This window comes from Adelges cooleyi, unplaced genomic scaffold (assembly GCF_023614345.1).
Source record: "Adelges cooleyi isolate 19-005CV unplaced genomic scaffold, UGA_ACOO_1.1 ACOO_flye_CR_arks_rails_tigmint_CR_PRNA_247, whole genome shotgun sequence".
In the NCBI taxonomy this organism is placed as follows: domain Eukaryota; kingdom Metazoa; phylum Arthropoda; class Insecta; order Hemiptera; family Adelgidae; genus Adelges; species Adelges cooleyi.
The window spans coordinates 9,430,330-9,448,162 of record NW_026095912.1 but is presented as its reverse complement, the minus strand read 5'-3'; the positions used below and the strand labels follow the sequence as shown (position 1 = coordinate 9,448,162).

Here is a 17,833-nt window from a genome sequence, read left to right as displayed (position 1 = left end):
TTTTAGGACAACTATTAAATGTTGAGAAAATTTTGAAAATATTTCCACGTAATAAAATATGGTGGCAAAGGGGTTAAGTAGATGTTAATTGTTGTGCTTGTTACCGTAATGAAAATTATTTTTTTTAATGGTTATATGTGTGTTATCTTTACTTTAGTTATAAAATGGTGTTTGAAAAAATTAAGTTACAAATGTCCTATCATCCCCTTTACAAATGTGCCTCACCTGAAAACTTTTCGTCCAATGCTTGGAATGATCAAGGATTCGATCGAGTTTGGCATGTCGGCTTAAACTAAATAAATCCAAGTCCTGTCATATAATCTTCACACTCAAGCAAGGTGTCTGCCTACATGTCATTACTTAACAAAGTAATAATACCGCCAGTCAAAACTATCAGATATCTAGGAGTTTACTTAAACCAACAAATTACTTGGACTCATTCCATCCTTTTCATCAAACTAAAACAGAACGGCCGCTTGCAAATACTTAAACGTTTCCTACACTATAAATCAAAGCTATCACTTCATACAAAACTAATTTTGTACTAACTCTTAATTAAATCTCTATAGACCTATGGAATAGTAATTTGGAGCTCTGCAAATACTTTAACCTAAATAAACTACAAATATCCCCCCAAAAACAAAATTACGATTTACGGTATTTTTATAAGCGTCTTCTTCCGTGTTTTAGTGGGAGAAATTGTGATAGGTCCCCATGTACAAATATACTCTAATGTATATGATTCTCTTTCTTATTGGCTTACTCGGTCCATATGCGTTTGGTTTTATTTAAAATAATTGTGATATTACAATTTATAAATAGTGCATTCAGTCTTATAAAATACTTATTATAATTAATTGATAATTCGATATTTATATATTATTACATACGAATAGTAAATATACCTACACCTGAAACAAATTAGGAGCAACTCATAATATGTTTTAACAAAGTTAATCGTTTGATGTATCAATGGACGAAAGTTTGACTGAGAATTTAAATCTAATTGGTTTTGGAGAATTAAAATCCAGCTCTCCTTTGACTATAATGCATAGTTGTATGAATAGATGATATGTTTAATCCTTATTGATAATAAATCCTAGGCCGACCAATATTTAAACAAAATAAAAATACATGGAGTGTTTGTGTACCACTTAGACTTCTTAACCTAAAGACCGATGCTCTTGAAAAATCATAACTAAGTATACACCTTTAACTGTTGAAATTTTAAATTATCGATTTAATTTGGATTAAATTTTATACGCCGTAAATATGAAGTATAAACTTGTGCAAAACACAAAAGCAATCACATCGTCGTGGCGACGTCGGATTATCGTCGATGTGGCTAGGTTGTCATAATAGACACCGGTGATCTCGGATATCCACTCGGTATACATGTACAAAAACACGTGCCTAGTTCGCATGTTTGGATCATCACATGTCGTCTCGTTACCTCCTAACAAGTTGTACATGTCTTTCATCACACCGTACTGTTTTCCATGGCATATCAATGGACCGCCACTTTCATCGGTACAAGTCAAACTACTGTTTTTGGATTCTGCGCATAAAATGTGTTGCCAATTGGAGTAATCCATATGATATCTGCACAAAAACAGCATTGACAATCATTGTGTAATTTAACTACTAAACTTCTTATTCGTATAAACCTTATGCCACACCAAACCATATTACTCTTTAAAATCCTCGTCCTCATAATCACACAGTCTCCCAGTATTATCTTTACCGTTATTCATCCTAACGGTAAACGGGTTGAGTCTGACACATCTTTTACGCTTAAGTAATCTCAAGAGAAATAACTTTCCTTCTCCAATGATTTCTCATCGCTTCTGCATCATTTTTCAACTGTCTTTTATGTCTCGCATGTGTTGGAGTCACTAATACCGTATACATGCATTATTTACTAATTGTGTATTTATATAGTTTACATACTTGATATTTCGTTTTATACACATATTAGGTCCGTGATTAACGGAAACATTAATCTTATAGCCATAGACTTGCGGATACTTTCCACGATCTACTCGACCGAATCCAATGATCTCGCAGTTGAGCTTTTTATAATAAAAATCTGAGGGTTGTCCCCCCAAACTGATGTAATGGCTTACGTCACGAAACGGCGAACTGATCTAAACGCGAAACAGCGAGCAAACAACATAACTTATTAACTCATATAATTCTGTATCTTGCGTCTAAAAGGGCCAATCTCACTTCTTGCAACTTTCGGAAAATTTAAGTTTTTATTTACTACGAGGCTCGGTATTAATTTGTTTACATAACGCTTCATAACTTATTTAATTTTTGCCTCGAGAATGCTATTTTCTACAAGTATATTTTAATTTTCATGTCTAGCTGGTTAGAGTTCATGCCAAAAATAACATTGGTCCTTTTAGATCCAAGTAACAGAACTAAAATCATTCCTCAGTGTAAATTAATCGTAAGCTGACAATCAAAGTTGTCCTGTTGCGGTAAGCGCGTGGATATTAATAGTTATTATAGTAATAGAAGCGAGGAAACCCATATCATCTATTAGATGAAAACTTAAAAAGGTAGTAAACTCATCGAGGACTCCCAAAAACGGAAATTACTATCGTAGCATACAACCGCAGGAACCGTTTTTCTATATTAAGTATAATAAACAGGTGAGTGTAGATTAAAATAACCAATTAATCAAAAATGTATTAAAATTATACTATTCTTCGCGATATTATCATACTTGTAGCACACTCAGATCTGCCACGTCGGGTGTTTTGTTGTAACCAGCGTGCTGGTAAATCTGTACGACGTTTCTCGACACTCTAGAGTCTATCTTATACATGGTCCAGTGACCGTGGATCACCTGTTTGTAAGAAAAATACAACACAAGTAGAAGGCAATGAAGTTATAATGCGAGTGCAATGATGCCCAAACTACACTTCTGGTGTGATTACTATTGGAAAATATATCTATGTTAGTGGATTGATTCAGTGGGCAATAGAAAAGTGTAAAATGTATTGAAAATAAAGCAAGATGTCGATAAAGGCAAAAATAAATACACGAGCCATCTAATGGTATATCAGCCAAGTACTTTAAGAACCTGTGTGAGCATAACTTGTTCGTCTTACCAAGACAGTAGACATACTTATATATATTTATGATTCGTATTTAGATTACGTTTCTGTTAGTGTGTTGGGAAACCACGTGACAAGAGATTTCTAAATATTTCTAGGCACCACACATTAACGAAGGGTTAAGAACGAATAATATTCTTTGTGAAGTTTTATAAAGACATCCGATGCAGAATTATTATCTGAACTACTTCTTACATCCGATTTAATTTTTGTCTAATATCTACTTTATTTAATACTATCTAATAACTATCAAAAATTTGAAATATATGCAATAAAGAGAAATATAACACCTTACCCTTAGTATAGTGTCTTTATAGCCCCGTTTGAGTTAATATAATTTTATGCATGTTGTATAAATCTAAAAAATTGTCAAGTTTTTTTTAAATACAGTTTTAAAGTGATTTTTGTTATTCAAGTACAGTGGCATCGTTGAAACAGTTGAAACTGTTAATAAATAGGTAAACCAGTGAATGTCAAAATACATTATCAACTAAAAAGTATTAATTAAACAAATTTTATGCTTGAAATATCATACTATGTAGAAAGGGTTCGCGGTTAATTTTGGTATTTAAAGGCCTACAATTATAGATATATCATAGCGATTTATTGAACCTTTAAAACTTTTTATGGAGATCTAAACTGATACTACTTAGTTCTATTTAAAGTCTATTATATTAAAAAAGTTCGTTTGTATATTAAGAGGACGTCACACAGCCGTTATTTTATTCAAAAACCCGGCCTTGCGGAATAGTTTTACAAAGACTGTAATAAAAACTAAGAAACCAAATCTTCGCATAATATAGACAACAATATTGTCTGTGCTCTACCATGGCCTTTTTTTAATATTTCAACCAGGTAATGAATAGTTAATTAATTAAGAAAAGACTTTTTTCACTTTTTTAAAAATGATATAGCGTCGACTGTAGGTATATCGAAAAAATACGGATGCTAGAGCACAGATAATTTTGTCATATATAATATGTATGAATTTCTTTCCTTAACTATATATGAAGCCTAAGAAAAATTAATCCGCCTAAAACTGTTTTGATGAGAAAAAAATTGTAATTTATCCTATAGAAATGAGTGTGATAGTCTGACAAAAAAATGGCAATCAACAAAGTATCCTTATTACTGTATTAATAGGTATACATTTCAGTTCAAACTCTAAAGTAAGATTTTTCGAAAAATTGCCTATACTTTACTCCTTAAAAATGGGCGATGTGGCGTCCTCTTAAAAGATAATTTTGAACGGATTACGTACTAAGTAAAGTTCATTTTAATTTAAAATAATAAACAAAACCAGTGAATTGGCGACAGAGACACAATTTTGGTAAATAAAAAGTGTAGGTGTGTTAGAACTTATACACTATTGCAAAGCCCTCCCCCTCCCATATAACTTAAGGTAAACAAGTAGATTATTTCGAGGGTACTAATCTTAAGCCTGTGAATGCCAAGGAAATTGAGTATATGATAGGCGAAGCCCCACCAAGTATTCTGCTTACAATTGCAAATAAATGATGGGTTGTAGTAATGAGACAGAAATCTAAATTTTTCAAAAAAAATGAATTAACCGGATTTTGTACATGTGATGCGGAAAGTGAGGACTTCACTAGTGGGAGACTGCCATTTTGTGAACAGTTTTCGTTTGGTCCATGATATTAATTTTTCTATGATTTATCAAATATATGACGGAGTTATCATCACCCTAACCTAATTTTTTTTATACGTATCATGAAAAAGTAACGTAGCATTTTTACTTTTCATAAAATCGGTACACAAAATGGCTGCCTCCGGGACCAGATTTTTCAATCTGAATAAGCGTTCCATACGTAGAGTTCAGCGATAATTTCAGGTCGCGAATTTCAAACGTTGGTAAAAATACAAAAATCTAGTTTTAGGCACCACCGCGCGAGAAGGTCCATTTCGATTTCAAACGGACTACGATGTCGTTGACGGTACTTGTCGAGACCGTACAGTGGGCGGCCGTCAACGCGAACAGCGGTGCTATCATTGTCCCGGCGCACGCGCTTTTCACGTTCTTGTAACCAATGTCCCTAGGCGTGACCATCACCGCGTACGAGTAACCGTGCAAGTTGTACACGGCGCCGTTGTTCATCGTGTTTATGCCGCCAACCGCCCTTGACGTTTCTGAGCCCTCGCAGGACGTCGCGCCCGACGAGTGTCCGCCGGCGCCGTCTCCGTTAGGGTAAAGCCGGTCGACGCATTGCCTCGCTATGCTGCACACGGCCAGAACCACCACCGACCAAAGCGCTAATACACATAAAACATTTCTGCGACGCTCCATAATTTAGTTTTAATAAATTACTTTTAAAAATATACTTAAAATTTAAAAACAAAATTTTTAATATTTCCACATGTCTACCCGTTGACGGTTGTTTGACGACAACCGCGATAATGGAAAATGAAATCAAAAATGCTGTTGCTACGATATTTTCGGCCAAGAAAACAACCGGTGGTATTCTATTACACAGGGGGGCGCAATTAATGATTTGCGTTTTAAATGAAGGAAGGTAGGGCTAAAACCCTGGAAAACCCCTGATTCGATACAAAATAATTTTTACAACAAACATATTTTGTTCAAAGAGGGAAATTACACTTTGACCGTATTCAATATCCACATTGTTATGTGTGAACGAACCCACAGTCCAGGAGGTATATTAAAAATATTTTTATAATACCGTTAATTGTAATTTTTAACAGAAATTACACTAGTCAGATAAGTTATTCAACGTTTAGAAGTTATATGATTTCTATGCAAATATATTAAGACTAAAATTGTCTCTAAAATACTACAAGAAATCTAATCTGGTCCAAAGCGATGAAATTAAGAGAACAGCTCTTTTTAATTGCTAACGAGTGTATTAACCTACATAATCTGACCTCATCCGCCAAACATTAATTTACGTAAGTAATGTAATAAAATCAAAGTCAAATCGAGGGACCCTAAGAGTATAAAGTTAAGCAAAACATATTTTCCCTATTGCTTATTAGTTCCATTAAGTGCAGCCTTAGTAGTCCTAGCAAAATAATCGTTAGGTAGTCGCAATAACAGAAAAATACCAATTCAATGTTTTATCTCTCAGCCTCTCAAGAGAAAAGTATATAATTCATCAGATAAATATTTTCTCATTTTAAAGCCAAAGAATATCGAAACTACACACTAACACATTTACCTTTTTTAGTACTTTCCACAGCTCTATTAACAATTGAAACTCAAATAATAATATATAATTAAAAATAATTTGTTGAAACTTTGTACTGGTCGATAACCAATTTTGGATAATTACTTTTGAAATTACTTAAGTTGACTGTTGAAATTAAGGACGGGGGTGGAATGTGTAGAGTAATGCGGGCATAATACACACGCGTTTCCTCCCGTCCTAAATTTAAATTTTAATAACTTTAAAAATAATTATCCAAAACTGGCCTTGACCAGTCAACATTTTCAGAAAATTATTCTTAATTTAAATGGTTAATTGAATATATACCTTACCATTTAAGTTTTATAAGTCGATAAAGCTTTGGAAAAAAAAATAAAAAGATAACAATTTAAATATTGTCTAATGTTATAAAATAATATGAACTAAAAATAAAAACTACATATATTATTTCCAAAAATAAAAACTACAAAATCGCAATTTTTTTTTTATAACTAAAAGAAAAATTCGTGATATGTTGTGTAATCTATTATACATAATTAATGGAATATTCGAATTTAAACTTAAATTTTATCTTTAAAAAAAAGATAGGTACTATTGATAATTACTTACATAGGTACATAGTTAATTAAGTATTAAAAATATAATAATAATAATTTATTGTCGTTAATCAAGTACAGAAAGAAATTTAATATTGTAGTATGTTATGATAACAATTAGATAATAAGTTATCCAATCTTATGTCAGTAACATTTCTGTAAATAGAATTATGTGCAACATTTATGTCTGATCGATTAAAATCGATTATTTTTGCCAACTCTATCTTTATATTGTGTTTTGTTTTAAATAGTCTAATCCTAATAACAGCTGGTTTTAGGTCTACACCTAATTCCCTCTAGGTCTCTAATGCCTAGAGGCATACTCAATACTCTACTTAATTTCATTCCCTTTTTTAAAAACGCGCAAACCATCTTAATCCATTCTCGATTATCTTATATTCTATCAGCATGACTCTCCATTTAGATATTTTTATTTCAGGTACTCTTTTTTTTTTATAATTCTTATTTAATATTAATCATCGCTGGCCTCACTACGGAGTTGAACAATCGACTTTCTCTTACCTTATCTATATTTAATTCATCATACACTTAAATATTAACTGTAGTACAAGTAACGCTGCTTTAAACTCGCAAGGTCAATATTTCAAGCGGAAGGCCAAATAAGATCGAGTATTGGTGTTTCTAATAGACCCTCTGACCTAATGCGTTGCGATTGTCAATAGTTATATTAATGAAAACGTAGTCTTTACTTATTTTACTTGTCTCCTTTGAAAAGGGCTTTATGTTTTTGTCAATCTTTCTACGTTTTGTTAAAAAAATATTGTTTTGTTTTTCCCCCTTACACCAAAGGTGTTATGAACGTTTTACGTTTTGTGGTAGCGTATTAAGAATGTTAGATGGGAGTGTCACGTCGTCATCGAGACCTTGTGCGTCCGACATTGATCTTGGCGGTAATGTAGACTACATTGAGTATAGTGTAAAAACAGTTTGGAGAGTGGGTTGACGGTATTGCCTGTTGGGTCATCGCCTTCGCGTGTAAACTTTCTTGACTTGTGGATTCGCGGTCGTCTGGCCGGCGGCAACGGCGACTGGTTTTTCGGCCATAAGAAAACACCGCACTGGGGCCTACTCGCCAAACCGGTGCCTTGCCCTCTGCTGTACTGGTACACTTGAAGTTATATTATTATATACGTTTGAATTTGTGTGTGTGTGTCTGTGTGACGCCTCCACTTTAGCAGTTCGCCCCGAAGGCGTATACGTCTAGGAAGTGCCCCGTACTTGGCGCTGAACAAGATTACTGTTAGGTTAGCCAAACTACATGCCACGATCCGATGACTCAGCGTGTTTGTGTGTATGTGTGAAAATAAATTCGCAGCAAACTTAACGAGTCCACCTTTCAAATACAACCATATATAACGGGTCTTGGTATAATTTGATGGTAAAAGGCACACAGACGCGATAAGCGCGTATTATTTATTATTTTTACTAGAAACCGCTTCATTGATGGAGGTCATGAGAACCATAAATTAACGAGTACTGCTTATGACGGATCTCGTGGACGTCCAATGACTTTAATTGGGCAACATTTATCTTCTAAATTAATAGATAACTTAATTTCCCTCTCGAAAAATATACATTCACTACGATTACCGCCTATTCTTATCGATACAGATGAGCCCATCAAAAGTAGACACATTGATACAGGTATTTTTTTTTCTGTAGTACACTTGCTACAAAATAATTGAAAACAAAAATTAATAACTTACACCGTTTTACTCTTGATGGGCTCAAATAGTATACAGTACCTAATAAGATAAAATAAATCAGTTGATTTTTATATTTATAAAAAAAATGTTTATCGTCAACTAAACTTATACATAATAAATACGGGTTATAAATATCATATTTTACAAAAATTGTACGTTCATTTCATAATAATAATAATATGTATAATATTATACTATATTATATTGTATTATATAAAATATATATGTATATATTCGTTTGGCGGGAACTGAATAACTCTCCAGATAGACGGACGCGTTATACAAACATAACGTGGACAATTTCGTAAAAAAAAAAAACAACAAAAATAAAAAATATGTGTACTCCTTAAAGGCGAATTCCTTGGTTGCGGGAGCGGACAAAGTTCAACAGCTCATCGCTGTCCTCGCAAACGAACGGTTTCAGATGATGACAAGCGACGTCGTGCCATTTTACTCCGTCCTGGTAGAAGTTGTTCAATACTGCCAGACAAGACTCGTCATTACCCTACGGGCAAAGGGTTACGATAAATAAAGATGTGCTTACACATTATGCAAAAAACAATACAAATAGAATAGCCACGAAATAACACGAAATGTGTGTAGTTTGGAATCCAGAGTAGACAAATCTGGCTTGGCAGGACTGAGTGTCCTGGGGGTTCAGATAATTTAGCGTACCTCTACATTTTAAATTAAATCAGATCTTTTTCGCCTATTAAATATCATACATCTTCCAACACAAAGGATGACCAAAGGGATCAAAATATGTACTTAAAGTTTGCGTTAAAAAAAACCTTTTTACTTTAACTTTGTGTTTTTTTATTTCAAGTGGAAAGTAAAAAAAAAAATGAAACATTTGATCGACCATCAAGTTTGATTATAAGTTTAAAGTAAATTTCAATGAGAAGTCCGGATATTAATTAAATAATAATTATAGGAGCCAATGACAAAAAAGTTGCAAAAGTTGCAACCTCCTTTTTATAATATATAAGTTGTAAAAAGTGGGCTATAATATCTATAAAAAAACGTTTTTGGAAGGTTTTATAATCGCTCAACCTATAAGCCCTTCCTTCCAATTACGCCACTTATAGGTGAAATCCCTTCCAGTGTATTTATTATTTATGGAAGAAATACGTATGGTGTTTTACATCGCTCATATTTGGTTAAAAATTAAACATTTAAAAAACCTTTTTTTTTATAATGTGTACCTAATATTATTATCTTTATATAATACTATAAGAAATATCGGATCAATGTTCATTATCAGAGGTAATAAAGATTAATGATACATTTATAATAAGGTAGGTAAGTACTTTTTATAGATATAAAATTGGCGTTTTTGTCATTTTATTCCATTTAGATTTGTTGCCGTGTTATTACTTGCAATGTATACTTGGCAACACTTAGACATTTTACTACCCCTGTACACTTACTTGAGGTGCTTCTCTGTTGTCGGGCTGTGCTTGTCCGAAACCGCCGGTACTGCTCCAATCGCCTGAGTTGCGTTGAGTAGTCGGTCCGATTTTGGCACCGGATCCTGACCAGAACCAACCGTTAACGTTAGCAGGCACCAAGTCGGGTCTGTCGCAACCGTTGAAGTTACATTTTCTACCGGACGTCCAAATGTACTTTACGTTTCCTGTCCAAGGTTAAATTTTAAAAAAACTATTAAATACAAAGTGGGTATGCCGATTACTATTTCTAGACTTATTGTCATATGTAAGGTTTGCACCGTAACGTCTATAAAGAGTTAGGATAATTAAAAAATAATGTAATAATCATAAGCTAAGGGTTTTAAACGAATCTAACTTTAATAAAGAATTAAGTATGTAACGCATAAAATAATTGAAAATTGTGCCACAGTTAACAAGGTATTCACCTTGTTAACTGTTAGAAAGAATTCAAATTTTTGTTTAATATAGAAAGAAACATGTTTTTTGTACAAAAATAAAGCCTGTATGCGTTCTAAAAGTTTAAAAAAATATATTTATCAAAACAGATACCACTTTGTGTGTTAACGAGTTTACAAATATTACCTTAATGCAAAGTTTTATTGAACAATTTTCTATAAAATGCGTTTTCATAATTGCTAGTGTAAAGGCTCCTTAAATACATAATAATCTATACAAAAATACTGTATCTATACAATAAAATACTGTAATCTATGGTAAATAACAAGGAAGTATGTATTAATGTATGAGCTTACAAATTGTAGCTAAATGTTATGTTTTATTTTAAAATTGCCTACACAGTGTGCTTTAATAAATGCCAGTATAGAGGCTCCTTAATTACAAATTATGGTTTTATAAATAAAAAATACATAATGTAAGATATTTTTTGTACTAAACAATCATATTTATAATTTTAAAGGATAAATAATTTAGAATTCTGTGTAAGTTTATTTATATATTTAAAAAATATTTAAAGTATACAGAGGGGATGTAGGGGGAAGCACCATACGACTCTGTGTATTATTCATTTTACCAGCCCACTCCCCTCAAGTAATTTATTTTTTGTAACTCTCTCATTGGGGTACTATGTAAAAATAGAGATCATAATGGAATTTCATTCGAAATATTTAAACTAATTTATTCGACTGAGTTTTTAAATGGAAAATAGTAAATACAGACTACTAATGATAATGGTACTATAAAATACGAATGCTCTCACGTTAAGATGTCGTGTAGGTTTAGGATGCGCAACCCACGTGCGATAGTATCATCATCCAGAATGTAATCTGCATTACCTTATTAAATAGAGCATTGTGCAATACGCCCTAACAATGACTTTCGAAGCGTTTAATTCTCCAACAATTTCCTTTGGGCGAAAATTCCGAATATTTAAAACAAAAATTGCTTAATAGGCTTACAAAATATTTTTTTAAGCAAGTTACTTATTTTTAAATGATAAATATTGTATTTGTTTTTTTTATTGAAAACTAAAAGTCACTCAGTAGTGAATAATGAAAGAAATTACATTTTAATTTTAGTGTATTCCTACAATAACCTGCAGAACATTTATAGTCTAAATTGAAACACGGTGTAGATTTTTTATAGCATTGGCTTATTTTGTTGAGTTTATCAAAGAAGCCTCGTGTTATTTATGATTTACTTTTCCTATGACTTACATACATAAATGTTCACTAATATGACCCGTACAGACTACAGTTTTACTTTTTTAACATTATGACTTTAGTAAATTGCAAATAGCTTGCGTTCAATATAACGTAGTTAAATATACTAAAATATATAAAAAAAATACTAATATAAATCGTTGTAACTTATAAACTATGGCACACGTTGTATAATATTATGTCTTCCCGTTCATAAAGTGCTTAACGAGAAAAATTTAACTTTCTATTAGCAATATAAACGTTTTGGTAGATGATTTTTTAATATGTACATTAAATTAGGACTGTTACGAAAATGTTAGTTTTTCGGTTTCTAACAATTGTTGCCCTAATGTATATCTAAAACGAGCCTGATGTCATTAAATTCAGTTTACCTCTTGATAATCTTTGTTTGACGAATTCGTTTTCCTGGGGAGTTTCCAAACTAACAGCATCCATGCAATGTCTGCGGCAAATGTTTCTGGCGTCTAACCAGTCCACTTCCAAGCTCTTGGTTGGCGTGTGCTCCCAGCTGAAGAAGTATGAATGTGTGACTCCACGGGCATCGCGGTAAGTAGCGTGTCGGATTCCTGGAACGAACGTTTAAGGACTTCTACAATATGAACTATTTTTTTGTGTAATTTTAAAATCCGTTTAGTAATTCGACAATAAGATATCACATAAATGGAGAAAGCTTTAATCGGAACAACCCAAAAACTGTCTAGACGAGATGATCCAAATTGTTTTTTTCTGGTAATAATGCAAGTTAATAAAATATGTAAAAGCGTCATTACTTACTGCTAGAGCAGCTACGAGGATCGGGTAATGCTAATCTCCTCTGTGCCGCCACAACTGTCATTCCAAAAAGGAACAAACATATTTTTCGAAACATGTTGGACTGAAAATTAAAAAAAACATACACATTGTTGTAATAAAAAAAACATTTCACTTGTAAAATTATGTTATAGTAGATTTACATTAGAAAACCATTCTTAGTACAAAATCATTTCGATAAAATATAATACAAATAGGTTTATAACAAATTAGACAAAAACCCGTTAATCGAAATAATTTGAAAAAATGTACACTCGAAAATTACATTGCCAGATATCGATTAAGTTGATTATTTATTATATGCTTATTGTTTTTTCTCTTACTCTCATTTTGGAAGAAACAGTTATGCATTTCAATGACAGAGAAGTAAATAATAATGTTGACATCTCGTGTCAACGTGTCAGTGTGGGTCATGCGAACACCTGACAGATTGACCCAGACTGTATAGTAGGTTAAATTATTTCGCACCGCAGGCCAACGCGGGTTTCTATTCAAACGTCTCGTCCATATAAATAATACTCGGCCGTTTGCGCTTTGAATTTTACCAGTTTTTTTTAATTTTTTTATTTGAGATCCATATTGTTCATTACGAAATCGCATCTCATAGGTCCAGAACAATTAGTTTCAAATTATTTTTCACGCGATCCTTTTTTTTTTTTTACTTATTCCGCCACTTTCACTTTTCTACAACAATTAAACGTCGTTCACTCCTACTAATTTATTTCTGGTCTCGAGAACAGCTGATCCGGATCCGAGTTTAACGGCACACCGTGTCAGAGAACCAATACCTATACTTCTTCTATAAATCATCAACTAACATAATAATATTATTATTTTAATACACATGGATGTATGGTGAATATGTATTCTGCGAAGTCGTCCAGCGATTATGATTCAAAACTAGAAACCGTCGCGACCGTACATTTATTCAGCGCTATCATTTTCTCTTAAATTTCTAAGACGTTTTTGTTACTGATCACGTCAAAAATGTTGGCACGGGAAATTTAATACATTTTTTTTTTTTTTACTAGTAGAGTTATTTTCCGTTAATTCGTTTGGGACACTTTGGTAACGCATAGTTTTTTTTATACCTATTTTATACACCGTAAACGCTAGACGATTTCGCTGAAATATTGCCAGCCAACACCGGACAAACGGATGAAGCCAAAAGTATGCGTGCCCCCAGAATACTCGAAATCACACTATTGCCTAACCGAAACTGACAAAGCATATTTACTATGCCAAACTGTTAAAAACAAATAAACGCTAAAAAACCAAACGTGCCTGGGAAAACGTCAAACCGTGTAATTGCCCAAAGAGTGTTTTTGTTTCGTTGGGTATATTCATCTTCTTTGTGAGTTACCAATTTTCTTCTTTTTTTTTATGTATACATTTTTATAATTTGTTTAACCTTAGGCTGTCACGTTGAACGCTAATTGCTGTATGGATTGTTTCGAGTGGTCACGTTATATATATCTTATATAGTGGAAAGTCAATAATATGATTTCTTCGTCCGAAAGAAAACAATGGTAGATCACGTACTATTGTTTATATGTTATGTGTGCATCCGGGTGTCTATCCTTACCGCGAGCCACGTTATCGGTTACAACTGTCTATTGTGTTTGATAGGTGCAAAATATCGATTATCGGAATGCGGTTAGCATCCTATTGACGACCGCTAAAGCATTAGATAACGCCATTAATAAGTGAATTATGGAGTCGTCAGCTCTTTGTTATAGACCAATTGCAACTCTGCGAGGGAAACTATGATAGTTGTGTTGTCAGAAAAAAAATAGACAAATTGCCCAAATCGTGTAGGACTCAACAGTAGATATCCGTTCACGTAAAAGCTAATAGCTAACTGGCATCAACCATCACAGTGTTATTTGTAGTACCTTGTTTTGTAAATTCTACAACACATCAGAATACAGAGCATTTAGAAGCAATTGTTTACCTTAATTTTCAATAAATTGTTCTCCGACCCTCTTAAATAACCCGTGCGAGACGAAAGTTCGAATAATTTATGCTTTAAATTGATTACTTGATGTTACCCAAACCAAGAACAGACATTGGCCAACCAACACTAATCCCATACGCACTAGACTACCAAAATGAGCAAAAACTGATTAAAACTTTCATAAAAACAACTACCAATACCTACTACGATCAATAAAGAATAAGCCAATCGACAGAATTTATAGGGGACACATTTTGCGAAAAGAAATTAAAAAGAAGCGCCGTGCTGATTTTCTCCATTGCCTTCCAGCACATTTTTTAACGATTTTTAAAATATTACTACTTTATTTTAAGCATCCTTAAAGCCATAAATAAAATAATTAGAAATTACCGCTTGATAGTTTCCCGAAGACGATAAAAATGTTTAATAAATAAATTAATAACACAAACGATTCTATAAGCCTAGTTAAACACCTACGACATGTATCTAAATTAAAAGTACCGACTGCCTGAGGTATTAATAAATTGTTCGTGATTTCAATCAAGGACAATATTGTTATGCACAAAAAAAATTAGAAAGTAATAACACTGTAATATTTTTAATTTTAAATTGATATCGTTGTAAGCGTCAAAACGGTTTGAGAATAATGTTAAGTTAAGTATTAGCGGGAAAATATAATATTTGTTTACAGATTTCAGTGCAATGAACTTCACGTGTATGCCGAAATTGTCATATCACGGTCGATTGAATTTAGTTTTATACATTTAAGGTAATTCATTTATAATATTGCTATATCAGTTTTGTTTGATTTGTACTTACATTTTATTAGACATTTTAATTTTCGAATATTATACAATATTATATTTGTGTAATGATCCCATAATAACTCATATGCCGGTTGCATAAACGTTTAATGAACCAATAGATGTTAGTGGTTCCTGAAACATAATTTAGTGGCCCGTGATTGGTCCATTAAATTTTAATGGATCATTAAATGTATTAATTCTTTATGCAACCCTACATATAGTATTATACAATACAAGAAACCGTCCTGTATTGGTACCAGTTAGCTCTAAATACACCGGAAAAAAGTACTTTAGCCTAACTGAACAGGATTTTCAACTAGCCCCAGTACGACTGATCAGCTCATTCCCATAATGACCAACGAAACTTTAGGTAATATCACGTCTAGAGCCGAGTATTGCTTGTAAGACCTAAACGAATTGTCGGTTCGTTTATAGAACCACCGCTGGGCTCTCATGGCGGAGACCAATGTGTTACAAACCAATTTTCGAGAACGACGTCAAATTAAAACATCAAATCCAACAATACTTTTGATTTTTTTTTTTTTTGTATGCGTGAGCCTATAAATGCATAAATGTGGAAAACTCGGTGAAACTCCAATACGATCCCATAATGTACCTACTATAATATCATAAGGACCGCTGTTTCTGTCTGCACTACATTCTCTCGTCCCCATTTTTGCCTAAATACCAATTATTTTTTCATTCGTTTTCTGACAAGCAGATACAACAAATTAACAATCGCTTCGCGGCGTTAGTAAACATTAACAACGGTATAACGATGATGATGATGATGATGGTAATAGCAATAATAATAATAACAGTCATAATAGTAAATAGTAATCATAATAACTACAAATAATAATAATTGTAATAACAATAATCTATTTCATTATGTCTATTTGTGATTGAAGAAGGGAGTTACTTTCTAAACGCATTAGGAGAAAGCCAAATACTGGCTTCATCGAAGAATTGTTTCCAATAAAAAAAAATACCTATCTGTACACCTATCTGTATATTTTCATAGTAACGACGTCAATACGTTCAAACGCGCGGTTAAATTTAAAAAAAAAAGTGTACTCTTTTGGTATGCATTTATAGCTTATGCCAAAATGAAAAAAATGTAATAACAAACTATAATGATACCCAAAATATAATAATATATTGTTAATTAAATGATTTCAAATTTATTTTGGCTCTCTGACGGATAAAAAAAAATAATTAACTGTAGCAGATTCCTTAAAATTATTTATACTGCGTTGAAGCTTAACGATTCTTGCCTAAAATGAGAATATGATATTACATTTTTTTTTTGAGACTAAAGTGAATAAAATATCCATCGTCTGTACAATTAATAATACATATTTTGTAAGAAGTCGACCGATGTCTATGAGTATACCGTGTGAGAAAAATGTTTTGAAAATATCTAATAAAAATTTAAGCACCGTGAGACCGAAAACGTCATCATATATAGTTTGTGCTACGATTGTTATAATAATATATTATTATTAGTTTAATTTTTTTTTTTCTATGATATATTATAATATTATGTTGTTGTCTTACCGAATGCGAGTGGATGTCCTGACGGAGAAGCGACGAGGCTCAAACTAACGCGCACACGGTCTGAGTTTGCCACGATGAGATCGAAGAGTACGACTAAACCGTAGTCCGACATTCCAGGGGAGTTCATAGCCGCTGTCCTACTTTCCCGCGCAACGCCCCGCCTGTCCTCCACCACCGTTAGCCTACTTTACACCAAGATCCTCTTCCTGTTGTTAAAACATCCGCCGTCGTAATGCGTTAACGCATGTGTACCATATCGGATACGTGCGAATAAATCGAGATACCGCCGAAGATATTGTCTCATTATTATAATGTATTAAATCTTAAACGTCAAAATTGTACACCTATTAATTACCTACCTTCCTATACCTATGCTGGCACTCATAAGTCATAACGCATAGATACGCGCTGACCGGATCTGGGGCGGTACGGCGAGGTGCGGATCAACAAGAGGCGGAGGGTGGCAAAAGACTTTATTCGTTGCCCTTTAGCATAATTTTTTTAGTACGGCCATTTATTATTATTCTCATCAATATAACAATCACGGCCAGTCATCGTTGAATAGTGAAATTTCAAAAAAAATCCCACACGAGTAAACTTTGTTTTTATTTTATAAATACTACGTCTAAATAGTATAGTAAAAACAAACCAGAATAAAAAAAATCATTTTTTTTAAACCTTGATGTGAAATATTAATATGATGATATTTTAATTTTGGTCGTAAGAAAAATGATAAAAATTGAACAATCGACCAAGTCATAAAATAACAGATCCTCCATACTGCATCTTTACTAATTCCTTCTAAATGAAAGGGAAGGTACACCGAAATATGTATGTTGAATACTAGATTTATAAGACAACATGCTTGGAAAAAGTCCTTTTTTTTTGTATAATTATAATCTATAATACAAGATATTTAGTAACTAAAATTGAATTG

General features: G+C 32.8%; 1 protein-coding gene across 1 annotated transcript; it reads right to left on the bottom strand.

The window, feature by feature from the left end:
* Positions 1–7,351: 7,351 nt before the first annotated feature.
* LOC126836623 (uncharacterized) lies at positions 7,352–17,004 on the bottom strand. Its single transcript, XM_050570190.1, has 5 exons — positions 16,897–17,004; positions 12,538–12,637; positions 12,135–12,329; positions 10,064–10,269; positions 7,352–9,138 (listed from the first exon to the last, which is right to left on the bottom strand). Exons 2-5 carry the CDS (start codon positions 12,629–12,631, stop codon positions 8,980–8,982), a joined length of 654 nt encoding a protein of 217 aa, XP_050426147.1. The 5' UTR covers positions 12,632–12,637; positions 16,897–17,004; the 3' UTR covers positions 7,352–8,979.
* Between the last annotated feature and the right edge of the window lie 829 nt (positions 17,005–17,833).

What these genes read in the sequence shown, in the direction of transcription:
- LOC126836623 (XM_050570190.1), bottom strand. Translation starts at nt 12,631, where the DNA reads ATGTTTCGAAAAATATGTTTGTTCCTTTTTGGAATGACAGTTGTGGCG. An exon ending in CAAACAAAGATTATCAAGAG is followed by an intron (nt 10,270 to 12,134) that starts GTAAACTGAATT and finishes AACCTTGGACAG; the next exon opens with GAAACGTAAAGTACATTTGG. An exon ending in ACAACAGAGAAGCACCTCAA is followed by an intron (nt 9,139 to 10,063) that starts GTAAGTGTACAG and finishes CTTTGCCCGTAG; the next exon opens with GGTAATGACGAGTCTTGTCT.